Here is a 14,533-nt window from a genome sequence, read left to right on the forward strand (position 1 = left end):
ACCACCCTCCTCCTCCTCTCTCACTGGAGCTTCCAGGGGGGAGTTTGGCAGGGAGGGGGCTGGCAGAGGGTTAATTGAAGCTAGAGGGTGAGGGGAGTTAGGGAGTAAGCCTCATAAAGTTCCAGTTCAATTCTGAACTTCTGGTGAGAGAACAGCTACACCAACATCTCTACACCAACTGCAGTTTCTACAACATACGGCTGACAAACGGGAGTGTGACAAAGACATCCACCTGCCATGGTGTGTCACACACACACACACACGCGCGCACACACACACGCACGCACGCACGCACGCACGCACGCACGCACACACACACACACACACACACACACACACACACACACACACACACACACACACACTCAGACAAAGCAACCCTATTCCATCCAATTTTGTGCATGACGTACGGCACCTACAAACACACTGGTCCACCCATTGAATCCATGGACATGAATTAGTGAAATAAACGTACAGTATGTCTAATGGACCCTCCATTAATGCAGAGGTCTACCAATGACAATGCAACATGGCTTTCTGTTTCCCCTCACACCAGAAAGAGAGAGAGAATAGAATGAGCAGGTGAAGGGTGCCATTGCTGACGCCAGTGGTGTAAATAACTTAGGTAAAAATACTATACATTAATGTACTACTTAAATCATTTTTGGGAGGGTATCTGTACTTTACTTGATTATTTATATTTTTGACAACATTTACTTCACTACATTCCTTAAGAAAACAAATTACTTTTTACTGCATACATTTCCCCTGGCATCCAAAAGTACTCTTTACATTTTGAATGCTTAGCAGAACAGGAAAATGGTCCAATTCACACAATTATCAAGAAAACATCCCTGGTCATCCCTACTGCCTTTGATCTGGCGGACTCACTAAACACACAGTCTTCCTTTGTAAATTATGTTGGAGTGTTGGAGTGTGCCCATGGCTTTCTGTAAATAAATTAAATAAAAAATAAATGGTGCCATCTGGTTTTCTTAATATAAGGAATTTGAAATTATTTAAACTTTTTCTTTTGATAATTAAGTATATTTTAGCAGTTTTATTTACTTTTGATACTTAGTATATTTAGTACATTTAAAGCTCAACTAGTATTTTACTGGGTAACTATCACTTTTATTTGAGTCATTTTCTATTAAGGTATCTTCATTTTACTCAAGCATGACAATTAGGTACATTTCCACCACTGGCTGACACCTCAGCTCCTGCCTCTATCTCAGCATGGTAGAGTGTCAAAAGGTGTGGTCTGTTCCTCCCAGAAATAACAGACACACAGCACAGGCAAAAGTAATTCATACACCCTACATTTCAAATATCTTATCACACACAAACACAATTATAGGGTGCTGGCCCTCACTTGATGGGCCAAGAATGGATCCCTGTGGTACCCCACGTGTAATAAAGTAAAGTACATCTTGATGAACTGTAATATGCATATTGTTAAAAAGGTAACCATGAATCATAACGCCCATGTGGTGTGGTGTGTGGTGTGGGCTGAGGGGGAGGGCTTGGTGTGGGCTGAGGGGGAGGACGAAGCTAACTCTTACCTCACTGCTCCCAGCAAGAGCTTTGACTGACTTTATGATGTGCCCTCCCCACGGTAGCTTATACCATACAGTGGCTGCCTTTTGTCTGGCTACAGTGGAAATACCCAAACTACGCTGTACTCTGCAGTCAGTCAATGTACATCCCAAGCTTGGCCCACTACCGACACCAGCACTTCTCTCATTTATATACTGCAAGTGGTGAAAATGATGAAAATTATGACATCAGAAGAAATTGATTTACATTTCAACCTCCAAAATGGTGGGCGGGGGACAACTCATTTTTAGGGGGAACCAGAGTATTTCCAATTTATAATGGCCATACCTGTGACTTCAATCCGAACTGACCACTACTGCTGGTATATGTATGTTTGGGGGGGGGGGTAACTATTACAACCCTTTTTTAGGGTAGTCCTTCTAAAGAGATTCTGAATTCTATCAGTGGGTGTGTCGTGTGAGGGGAAAAACCTCTCTCTTAGTGGCCAGGGCCACTGGGCAGGCAGGCAGGGGGAGATTATTGGCCCTTATTTCCTTAAGACCCCCCCCAATAAACCTGCCTGCTTTGTCTGCCAGAGGAGGGCCTTTTGTGTGAGACAAGGCAGAGTGATATACAGCCTGTGTTGTCATGGTTTCATTGATTGTAGAGCAATGCAGAGAGAGAGAGCGGCTTAGTGATGGTGTTGAGGATGCGAATGCAGCACCTCGTGCTGTGGCTAATGTGAAGGAGGAAGACCGTGAGTGATGGTGATAGGCATTCTCGTCTGAAGTGCTCCTCCCTCCCCTTTCTGAGGGTCATAACTCCTAAACATTCAGTCACCACACATGTACTAATATAAAGGATTCATTTAGACAAAGGTATTCAACTGTTGTGATCAGAAAGCAAAAGAAATGAAGGAAAAAAGTTGGAACTACTGCACCTGGTGTAGCAAATGTACAAGAGCAAAATTTAAATGTGCAAAATAAAATTGATGGCATCGATTTTCCTAGGCTAATTTGCATTTAAATTTGGTGCTACTCAAGGTAAGGAAGAGGTGGTGTGTGTGCGCTGTTGAGGGGGAAAGGAGAGGAATTCAGATGGATGCACTCAAATCCACATTGCTGCTCATTTGCTATGATCACGCCTTAAATCGATAATGGACCTGGCACATGCTATAACATAAACTCAGCAAAAAAAGAAACATTCCTTTTTCAGGACCCTGCCTTTCAAAGATAATTCGTAAAAATCCAAATAATTTCACAGATCTTCATTGTAAAGGGTTTAAACACTGTTTCCCATGCTGTTCAATGACCCATAAACAATTAATGAACATGCACCTGTGGAACGGTCGTTAAGACACTAACGGCTAACAGACGGTAGGCAATTAAGGTCACAGTTATGAAAATTTAGGACACTAAAGAAGCCTTTCTACTGGCTCTGAAAAACACCAAAAGAAAGATGCCCAGGGTCCCTGTTCATCTGCGTGAATGTGCCTTAGGCATGCTGCAAGGAAGCATGAGGACTACAGATGTGGCCACAGCGCTACAGGGAGACAGGACGGACCGCTGTTCGTCCTCGCAGTGGCAGACCATGTGTAACAACACCTGCACAGGACCGGTACATCCTAACATCACACCTGCAGGACAGGTACAGGATGGCAACAACAACTGCCCGAGTTACACCAGGAACGCACAATCCCTCCATCAATGCTCAGACTGTCCGCAATAGGTTGAGAGAGGTTGGGCTGAGGACTTGTAGGCCTGTTGTAAGCAGGTCCTCACCAGACATCACCGGCAACAACGTTACTCGCCTATGGGCACAAACCCACCGTTGCTGGACCAGACAGGACTGGCAAAAAGTGCTCTTCATTGACGAGTCGAGGTTTTGTCTCACCAGGGGTGAATTTGCTTTTATTATTGAAGGAAGGCGCGTTACAGCGAGGCCTGTACTCTGGAGCGGGATCGATTTGGAGGTGCAGGGTCCGTCATGGTCTGGGGCGGTGTGTCACAGCATCATTGGACTGAGCTTGTTGTCATTGCAGGCAATCTCAATGCTGTGCGTTAAAGGGAAGACATCCTCCTCCCTCATGTGGTACCCTTCCTGTTGGCTCATCCTGACATGACCCTCCAGCATGAAAATGCCACCAGCCATACTGCTCGTTCTGTGCGTGATTTCCTGCAAGACAGGAATGTCAGTGTTTTTCCATGGTCAGTGAAGAGCCCGGATCTCCCCATTGAGCACGTCTGGAACCTGTTGGATCGGAGGGTGAGGGCTAGTGCCATTCCCCCAGAAATGTCGGGGAACTTGGTGGAAGAGTGGGGTAACATCTCACAGCAAGAACTGGCTAATCTGGTGCAGTCCACAAGGAGGAGATGCACTGCAGTACTTAATGCAGCTGGTGGCCACACCAGATACTGACTGTTACTTTTGATTTTGACCCCCCCACCCCCCTTTGTTCAGGGACACATGATTAAATCTGTTAGTCACATGTCTGTGGAACTTGTTCAGCCCCAAAACATCACTGCTCTAGAGGAGATCTACATGGAGGAATGGGCCAAAATACCAGCAACATTGTGTGAAAACCTTGTGAAGACTTACAGAAAACGTTTGACCTCTGTCATTGCCAACAAAGGGTATGTAACAACGTATTGAGATAAACTTTTGTTATTGACCAAATACTTATTTTCCACCATAATTTGCAAATAAATTCATTCAAAATCTGTCATAGTTGAAGTGTACCTATGATGAAAATTACAGGCCTCTCTCATCTTTTTAAGTTGGAGAACTTGCACAATTGGTGGCTGACTAAATACTTTTTTGCCCCACTGTATAGGAGACGGGCTCATTTTGGTTCCATATGTTTGATGTGTTTGATACCGTTCCATTTATTCCATTCCAGCCATCACAATGAGTCTGTCATCTTATAGCTCTTCCCACCAGCCTCCTCTGATAATGACCCTTACAAAAAAGCACAGCAAATTTGCAGTTTCATAAGTGAATTAGCTGTTCTCACATGTTGAGCTTAAATTTGACATAACAAAAAAACACATTTTCACAAGTATATATGTTGAATTCACATGTTAACACCACCTTTTCACATGTGAGAATAACATGTTTTCACCTCACATGTGAATTGCAGTTTCACATATGAAATTTGAAAATCGAATATCAGTTTCACATGAGATTTTCACATGAACGTTTTTCACATATGAAACTGCAAATTAGATTTTTACATGTGATTGTTTTCAGATGTACTTTTAAATGTGAATGTGAAAGTGAAAATCTAATTTGCAGAAAACTCCACGTGAAAATCTCACATTCAGTTATGGTATTTTAAAGTTAAAGCAAATTCACATGTAGGGTTGAAATAATGTTATTCTCCTCACATATAAAACGATGGTGATAACATGTTGCAGTAGCAATGTTTCCACTGGTGGAATTAGGGTGACCACATCTAAAAAGCCGAAATACGGGACATTCTCGGAACAGTGGACAGAATAAATTTTTGGGGCCAGGTTAATAGATCACATTCAAATGGAAACATCGTTGTGCTGTATGAAGGTCACTGCCTGTTAAAGGGCCAATCCTTAGTTGCTACATCCATTTTTGGACGTATAAAAGAATGATATGTACCCATTGATTCTTAAAGAATATAAATGCCTCATGAGCTAAGTTCAGCTGTCCCACCCCATCAGAACCCAAAATATAAGCTTGTTTTACTCCAATTTTTATAAGCAAAGTAAACGTAAATAACCACTGTACAGCCTAAAAACATGGTTAAAACTATCATTTGGATATCATGGATGGTCAGTCCTTGCATCCATAGTGTAGTCTATGGATTTGAGAAAGGTTGCATTTCTCCAGCCCCATCCCTCAGCTTTGACTGTACTTGTGGCAGGGAGTACACTTTGTTAATGGATTGCTGCTTTAAAACACTGTTAATTGAGTCATAGTGTTATTATATGGTGCAATCCTCTGGTGAGTGAGTTACTTTTGTGCTGTTAATATCAAGCAAAACTCGAGAAAAAAAGTATTACTATTGCAAACAAAAGATATGATATTGAAAGCAAAACATTGTAAGGTAACAATTTAAATGAAATAGAACGCCTCCCTCGTTCCTGCAATCTGCAATCTTTGGTTATATTACCCTGGCCTTTGCTGCCTTTTTTTACAGTTGCAAGTTTTGGCATTCATTCCAGCAACATAGCACCCTGCATCCCACTGCCGATTTGCCTCTGAAGCTCAAAATTAACATGTGACACTTCACACGTGTCTGAAAATCACGTGTGTTTTTTGTTGTTGTAAGGGGAGATATAGAGAGAAAACACAAACAGACCCCACAGAGCCCCAGGACAACAACACAATTAGACCCAACCAAATCATGAGAAAACAAACATAGAATTACTTGACACGTTGAAAATAATTAACAAAAAAGAGTGCTATTTGGCCCGAAACAGTGAGTACACCGTGGCAGAATACCTGACCACTGTGACTGACCCAAAATTAAGGATAGCTTTGACTATGTACAGACTCAGTGAGCATAGCCCTGATATTGAGAAAGTTCGCCGTAGGCAGACCTGGCTCTCAAGAGAAGACAGGCTATGTGCACACTTCCCAAAACGAGCTGCACATCCTAACCTCCTGCCAAATGTATGACCATATTATTTCCCTCAGATTACACAGACCCACAAAGAATTCGAAAACGAATGCAATTTTGATAAACTCCCATATTGATTGGATGAAATACCACAGTGTGCCATCACAGCAGCAAGATGTGTGACCTGTTGCCACAAGAAAACGGCAACCAGTGAAGACCAAACACCATTATAAATACAACCCATATTTACGTTTATTTCTTTTCCCTTGTCTACATCGTTACAACACTGCATATAGCCATAATATGACATTTGGAACTTTTGTGAGTGTAATGTTACCTGTTCATTTTTTATAGTTTATTTCACTTTTGTTTATTATTTATTTCACTTGCTTTGGTGTGAACATGTGAACATATGTTTCCCATGCTAATAAAGCCCTTTGAATAGAGAGAGAGAGAGAGAGAGAGAGAGAGAGAGAGAGAGAGAGAGAGAGAGAGAGAGAGAGAGAGAGAGAGAGAGAGAGAGAGAGAGAGAGAGTGAAAGAAAGAAAGAAAGGGAGGGAGGGAGAGAGAGAGGGAGTGAGAGAGAGAGAAAGGGAGTGAGAGAGAGAGCGCGCAAGCATAGGGACCAGCAGGACCAGGGGGACCAGGAGGAATAACACCTGGACGTGAGAAGGAGTCACTTTCATCTGCTCCCAGACCTCCAGACCCTCCAGACCAGCTGCCTTGCCCAAAGGGGGAGAGGGGACAGGGCCATACCTCATCAGAGCCGAGGCACTCCAACCTGTCGACACTCACTTCCTAACGACACACTGAGTTACACTGAGTTACACTGAGTTCCGCTGCCTCGGCTGTCAGAAGCACTCCCACAGATCTTTTATGATCAGTGTTCATACAGGTTATAGGTCGAAATGCAGTCTGTCTGTACTCAACGTCTACAGGCCTTCACTCACTAATCTTTCAATGCAAACATCAGATGGTTCCCGAAAGCCATTTCTTTTTTTACATTACTCCGTGTGCATGTGTTGGGAGAGTGGCATGTGAGTTTGACATGATAGTAAAAGGAGATGCTTTAAGCTGTCATAAGACAGTCCTAACAGAAATGGCATGTTTTGATCCTCAACCAACTAGACAGTCTGTCTCCTTTGGATCCATGGATAGAGAGCCCATTCGACAAGAATGCCATGATTTGAATCAAGTCAGTCCCTGATACACTTGACAAATGTAAATAAAATGGTAAAATCTTTACAGAACTGTTCCAAGACAGTCCAGGTCAGACTTAAGTGTCTGAATAGTGTGCTGAAGAGACTGCTAGTGTGCTAGTTGAGAGGCACACAAACACATGGATGCACACACACACACACACACACACACAAGCACGCACACACACACACACACACACACACACACACACACACACACACACACACACACACAAGCACGCACACTTACACCAGCAACACTTGCAGAGAATCCACATGTACCAATTCACACACATGCACACATACACATATGCAAACAGTAAATCATGCACACATACTCCAACAACAAGCACACAACAGAGCCAGAGTTATAGTTACAGCATCAGCAAGGCATGAAAAATGACTTTCAAAAAGACACAAAGCCACGCTTCCATACCTTCAACACAGGCCTCCCTCCATGCTGTATAGGTTTCTTGTTTCTTTCCTGTTATACTACACCATATCTGGGTCTTGCTCTGCCAGCCTCAGAATAGACCAAGGGTAGAGGAGGAGCTGGAGGTGGGAAAAAATCCTGCATGAATTAGAATTCCAAAAGCAGTCATGTGATTCAAATGAGCCAATGGTTAGCATCTATTAGCCTGTGGCCTTCCCCCTTCCCCCTGGCCCTCCTCCCTTGTTGTCTTGTAGAATGGCGATGACACGGCTGTAGTACAGAATGCCTGTCATTGTCTCCATGGTAGCACAGAGAGATTTAACCCTTACTTGTGATGTTACTGCATCTCCCACACAATTGGAGTTTGGTTAGGGTGTGTGAGTGGGTCTGCCAAAGCTGTGCATTGATAGAGTAACATGCAAGTGCATTACAATGTGTGTGTGTGTGTGTGTGTGAGAGAGAGAGAGAGAGAGAGAGAGAGAGAGAGAGAGAGAGAGAGAGAGAGAGAGAGAGAGAGAGAGAGAGAGAGAGAGCGAGAGAGTCATTACAGGGGACTATATAGAACTTCTGAAGCTTGACGGCCTTGAGTTTATGGTCCATTTATGGTGCAATGGAAAGTCATCTATGATTGAAAACAGAGTGCTAATCACTCGAGTGCTCATTTTGAAACAACTAAAATATGAATGATTTGTTCTCGGTCTTGGGTAATAAAAGGTTCCGAAATGTAATTCAATCGGGGGACATAGAAGGCTACTAAGTGATTGTACACGTAATTGTGCTAGACACACAGGTGCAGACAGCAATAGGGTAGTTAGGCAGGTCAGGAAATGGCTAGGGCAGGAAATGGCTGGGAAACTGAGGGAAGTGAGGCTGCTGTATTCTACCTTTTATTTGATGGCAGGATAGTTTTTTTATCGGCTCATCACATGTGGAAGGAAAAGGGAACCGTAGAGTGAATAATTACTATGATCAGATTGAAGCAGTTGTGCACAATGATACTAGCTGCCTGACTTTTCACACAAAAATATTTTGTGGAACCAATATATAATGACTAATAACAAAACAATAGCACACTTTAAAGAGATGTGAGATGGCTATTAACAAACAGAATTTAACTGTTTATTATGCTCCTAAAAAAGCTGGTACATTCCATGTAATTTGTTTAGTGTATGTTCGGTTCGAACAGTAATGTCCAATGGGCTGTTTGTAGGTGACGACAGAGGCCGATTGGGATGAATGGGAGCGCTGACACACACACACACATAAACACACACACACACTGTGGGATCCAGCCAGGATTAGATAGCCGCCTCTGACTCTATTTCTCCCTGCTGCTGTACCACCACCACAGCTCCTCAGCTTCCGCCCTCAGCTTCCCTCCACAACCAAGACCATAGGACCAGAAGACCATGTCCACCACCGAGGGGGTCAAGACCCCTATCCCTGGCCCCACAGAGGCCACCAGTCTGGTAAGGGGTCCAAGCCAAGAACAGGTAAGGGCCAGGCCCGGGGCTTCATTTAACCTCTTACAGCTTTTTCATATCATAGCTTTCTGGTAGAAAGTGTTTTTTATTTTTGAGTATTCTTATATGGAATGATATTACATCATGTTGATGAGCTAGACTTTGATTGATGGGGTAGTTTTACATTGTTCAGACATATCTTGGAGGAGTGATATTGTATTGTGTAAATGTGTTCACTATGTGTATGTCATTTTGAGTTTTTTTTAGCAATATGAAGAAGATGGGGCAAAATATACATGGCTACATAGACACAGCTGTCTCGGTTGATATCATCCGCCATAGTGCGGTAGATGGCGTGATTGTGGTGTAATCTGATTACAGTATGGTACTGCACGTACATGGAGTTGATGACTGAAATTAAGCATGTGCATACTGCGTGGTCCAATTATAGCAGGCTAGTTCTGACCTGTCTTTGACCTAGCTGTACAGAGGATTATATTCTCCATCTCTACACAAACTTTATATCCTACTACTGCATAAAAGACATGGCTGATAGCCTGGGACAACGCTGAGCGATATGTAATCTAATCGCAAGTGCAGTCCATCAGTACCACTGAGATGTACTTGACTGGGGGGTTATATTGTCCTTAACCGAATCTGCTAAATACAGAATATCATCCATGTTTGTGTAGCCTCTGATGATTTGAAGTCAATGCCATTACAGTGTTTTGAGCGAGATACATTCATTTTGTATTTTGACCATTTACTTTGCAAGCTTCTCCCATGTGTATTCGACCATTTAGACGTTTCTTCTGCAATTCCATTTCACCAATTCTTAACATTTAGGAACATTGAACACGTAGTGTGTTAACCATGGCCTTGTGTTGATCTCGCATCATGTGATAAAGCTTGGAGCAGTTGATGGAAATATTTGACGTGGCGTCACGGTAATGGGGAGATGCTGATTGACTTTTTTTGCTCGATAATCTAGAGAAAAAACAACAGAAGAAGAAGAAGAAGAAGAAGAAGGGAGAGTCTCTGTGTGAACAGTGACCTACGGTCAACTCTGGAATTATACACCACTACATGCTGTGTACCACTCACTGGCCATGTTGTTCTTGATGTTGCTCTAAATACATTAAGGCCCTTATCCTAACCTGATACAGCCAAACCTAATTATTGTTGTATAAAATAATTGACTACTTTCTCTGTATGTCGCTTATTTAAGCACAACATGTTTTGGAGTTTCTGATCATCTGAAATTATACTGAACAGAATATATAAGGAAAGTGAATGTTCAATTATTTAGGTACATCACTGACATACAGCCTCATTTAATTGCTGTCATTTCACCATAGTGGGTTGCTGTCATTTTCCAACAGTGTTTGAACAGCTGAATGTTTACACATGTATATTTTGTGTATTAAATTGACAGTGCTCTTTTATGTATGTGCAAGACAATTTCCCTACAAGGGCAATTGAGTTTATGTTTTATTCTATGGTGTTGTGTTGGGTCAGTATCAGGTCCTGCTTTTCTGTGCTCAAAGTTATGGGTGTTATTCTCCACAAGATGGCAGCAGCATACAGTACTGCCAAGAGGGCCCTGCTACCAGGTTTCCCAAGCAGCTCTGTAAATCTATGGAAGGTTGCTGGAGCGTTGCATAAACCGAAGGGCATGCGTTCAAACACAAACAGGCCAAACGGTGTAGGCTACAGAGCACGGTTTTCTCACTTTGGAAGAAAGTATAACATTCTGTGTAAAGACAATGCTTTTTAAACATATATTTTCACCTACATTCCTCAAACACACTGACTTCTAAGACATATGGAAACATCTTCCCATGGCCAAAAGTGAAAGTGGATCCCTGAAAGCAATGGCTGATATGGTAAACTCGCCACCTTTCTTTTCACATCCTCCTTTGAGCAACATCCTGTTGTTGTTTTTTAGGGTCTTGGACTAACTTTTTTGGATCTTTTCATCTACTGCAGGAATCCTTTGAAGAACATTTATAAGCCTTGTTCAGAACTTTAACTCTCCTGGATTGGATTTTAGTTCCCAGAAAATGGTCAACAACTGTCGAGAGATACCTCAAAGCTAGAACATGTTATTTGACTGTCTCTGTCACATTTGGAATTCCAGTTACTCGTGTCCTTCATTTAAATTCCCATGCTCATTAAGTTAATTCACCCATTCATTCGATTAGTCAGCACATTTACCAGCTTGACCCAGGGACTCTAGCTATGACAAGGGGTGAAAGTAGATTACATTTCTTACTGGTACGAGGCCTACTACTAAAAATTTTATGGGTCTAACCATTGAATTGCATATAGAATCCCTATTCATTTTAGTGATCTCCGTGGGCATAGCAGGCCTAATAAAGGTTTGTCATATAACTTTTATCATCTGTTACATTTTAATGTGGCATAAACACAACCAGTCATGTTTTCATCTGATTGTCAAACAATCCCTTCAAAAAGCACTCCGGTTGGCCACAACACGATTTGGAGAGTAGGCCTATGTGCCCATTTTCAAGTCAGATCGCTCATTTCCATACAGCGGACATGCAGTACTGTTAAATAACGGTGTAATTGCCTATAGTTTTCTTGGTATTTTGTTTGAATTATTGTGAGCGGCTCACATTTTACCAGAATGGCATACACCCAGTATTTATTTTGCCTGGATGCCATACCGGACCGTACCGCCTTACTTTCACCCCTGGCTATGACTCATCATTGAACTGAATGACTGGTCAAATTGTGTTGACAGCCTGTTCTCCTATTTCCCCTAGTCACAGAAAAAAAGAGCCAAAAGGGAATAAATATTTCGCAACAGAACAGTGGCATGAAACTGCATGCGCTGTGCACTGATGTGATACCACCACCTTTGTTGTGGTGATGGTTTCAATTTGACACTCTGCTTTCATGCTGTGCCATGAGCCATTGGACAGTGTCAATCTCAATTGCAAAATGGCCCTTGATGACTGGGACAAGAGCGGTGAGGAAGTGAATGTGGGCGTACTTGCTTTGGGTACACTGGTCATACTCTTTTGCCCCCACCCACCACCGGATCAGGCCTTGATCCTTCTGTTGGAACTCAGAAAACTGGCAGACCCCATTCAACAATACAGTACAACAGGTACATGACAGAGAGAGGAGGTTGGGGCGGAATGACGGCATGCTAGGCTACACAGTAAAACATCTACATTTCTAGTACAACACGTTTGCTTTGGCACTGGCTTAACAGAGTGAACTAGTTGTTTTGAGGAGAAATATCCTTGCACCAGTCTACCTCAATATTTGTTCTATGTCATGCCACTTATACCACATTCGTGGCTGTTCTACCGATGGCCTTGCATGTATTTGTCTACTTTCATGATTTATTCATTGTGCATAGTGTCTCTCAAAGCACTTATACCTTGTGTCTTTCCTCTGTTCTCTGGATTGGCCAGTTTGGATGTCCATCTCCTGGGTTTGGCTGGGATTGGAGGTTGGAGGCAGGATGGAGGCAGGATTCTGGATTAGGCAGCAAGAACAGGTACGGCCTCAGTCAGAGCAAGCAGGTGTTGAGGGGATCAGGTTCCCGTCATGTGAGGGTGAGTCACCCTGGAGACAGGGAGTATTCCCATGAGACAGCAGCACTGGGGGAGGTCACGTGACCACCTGGATTAGGTGTCATGTTTTTACCTGAGCTCATCCTCTCTCAAGGGAAGTCAAGGTGGCCATCGGCCAGTTCACACCCAGCCCTCAGCCACAGCCCTCAGCCCTCAGCCCTCATCACCAATACACCTGCAAGACAAAGGTGTGCATCTCAAACTTCCATTTGGTCTTACAGGCAAGATGTAAGACCAAAAATACCAAAAATATTTCCATGGTGAAAAGTTTGCAGTTGTTGTATTTCAGAGGGAATAAAAGGAAACAAAGGTTATTTTAGGTTAGGATTGAGTTGAAATGTAACCAATAGTATGTTTAGCTTTAGAAATGATTCCGTTCTGAAATGTATAGGTTGTAACTTTGTGTGCAAACGCTTAGTAAATCTGGTCCTAAGACCTGAATGTTACATTCAGCCACAGCATCATCCAGGTGTCAGAAGTGCTATTATCAAACCATTGAGAAGCGCTTCCTTAAAATAGAAACTGTACTCAAGGGGATTACAGTAAGTGCTAGGAACTGTCCAGATAAGCACTCGCTCACCTGTACTCGCATGAGAGAAACAATGCAACACTTCCATGACAGGTGAGAGGGACAAACATACAGAGAGACAGAACAAATGATAGAATAATCCTGTAACACATAAATAATGTCATAACTAAGACGGTGCAGACCTGGTTCTTTCTTGTAAACATCAGTTGGCTGGCCTGTCTTATTCTGCTGTTTGCAGGTTGTTTGGCTAGCACACAACTTAGTAGAAACATATGGACTCACCAAATAATTGAAGCCTCTGTGAGGTGGAAGTCCTTTCAGTGGTAGATGACACCATGCAAGTATTGGATTGCAAATACCCAATGTGCTTTCCACTATCCTGTTTCCTTTCTAGCATTTCGGCCTGTAGTGACTGACATGACCTGACATTAAATGACTCAAGACTTGTCATAATATAATCAAACGTTCTTTGGGTGAATTTGTTTACAGAACAAAAGGAGTCATCTAGACATTGCTTAGGTTATCCTCTATGTAGGATTGTTTTATCATTTATCATGTTGCATGGCCTTTGTCACAAGGTGTTCACAATGGCTTGTATTCAAGTATTCTCTTTTTATATATTTAACAATACTGACCCCACCCAAACTCCACCCATTCTTTCTTTTAACGTTATTGTTTATGTTCACTTTCAAAGAGTGTTGATTAAATCCCAATTTAGAGCAGAAGTCTTTGCACGTGGTCTTTTCTTGCATCTCATGAAAGGTTTTTTGTTAATTTACGCATTCTGATTACCGGACAGCTCCCTATAATGAACAAAGGTTGGCTAAAATGCATCCAATGATATCAGCAACACATTTACCCTTAGCATTTCACACAACATGGAAAAGTACTGCACTTCAGACCCATTTCTTATTAGACCAAACATATTGGCATTTTTGTCCTGTAGGTGGTTTTGAGCTGTATAAACTAGATCTGCTAAGCATCCCTTCCCTCCACTTGCAAAGCTTCCCTCCAGCTGAGTATTACTACGTGTCTCTCATAACCATTTATGGAACTGGCCTCTATTCTTCTACTATAAGCAATGGCCATTGTCCTACATTTTCAGGCATTCACATGACTAAATGTTTTAAAAGTGGACATAACGTCTTCCTTGTCATTACCA

The 14,533-nt window shown here is 42.4% G+C and overlaps 2 protein-coding genes across 2 annotated transcripts in view; one reads left to right on the plus strand and one right to left on the minus strand.

Annotated features, from left to right (window-relative positions):
* LOC139416376 (polyhomeotic-like protein 2) overlaps positions 1-7,866 on the minus strand; it is a 47,956-nt gene extending 40,090 nt beyond the window's left edge. Inside the window, exon 1 of the mRNA XM_071164925.1 lies at positions 7,772-7,866. The gene's annotated coding sequence lies outside the window, so the exon portion shown is untranslated. The remainder of the gene's footprint in view (positions 1-7,771) is intronic.
* A 1,244-nt stretch (positions 7,867-9,110) lies between these two features.
* Positions 9,111-14,533, plus strand: part of LOC139416386 (solute carrier family 2, facilitated glucose transporter member 1-like) — a 43,105-nt gene continuing 37,682 nt past the window's right edge. The window contains exon 1 of the mRNA XM_071164952.1: positions 9,111-9,261. Within this exon, the coding sequence (XP_071021053.1) occupies positions 9,178-9,261 (84 nt within the window). The 5' untranslated portion in view covers positions 9,111-9,177. The remainder of the gene's footprint in view (positions 9,262-14,533) is intronic.

The sequence above is a fragment of the Oncorhynchus clarkii genome, chromosome 9 (genome assembly GCF_045791955.1).
Source record: "Oncorhynchus clarkii lewisi isolate Uvic-CL-2024 chromosome 9, UVic_Ocla_1.0, whole genome shotgun sequence".
NCBI classification, from domain to species: Eukaryota; Metazoa; Chordata; class Actinopteri; order Salmoniformes; family Salmonidae; genus Oncorhynchus; species Oncorhynchus clarkii.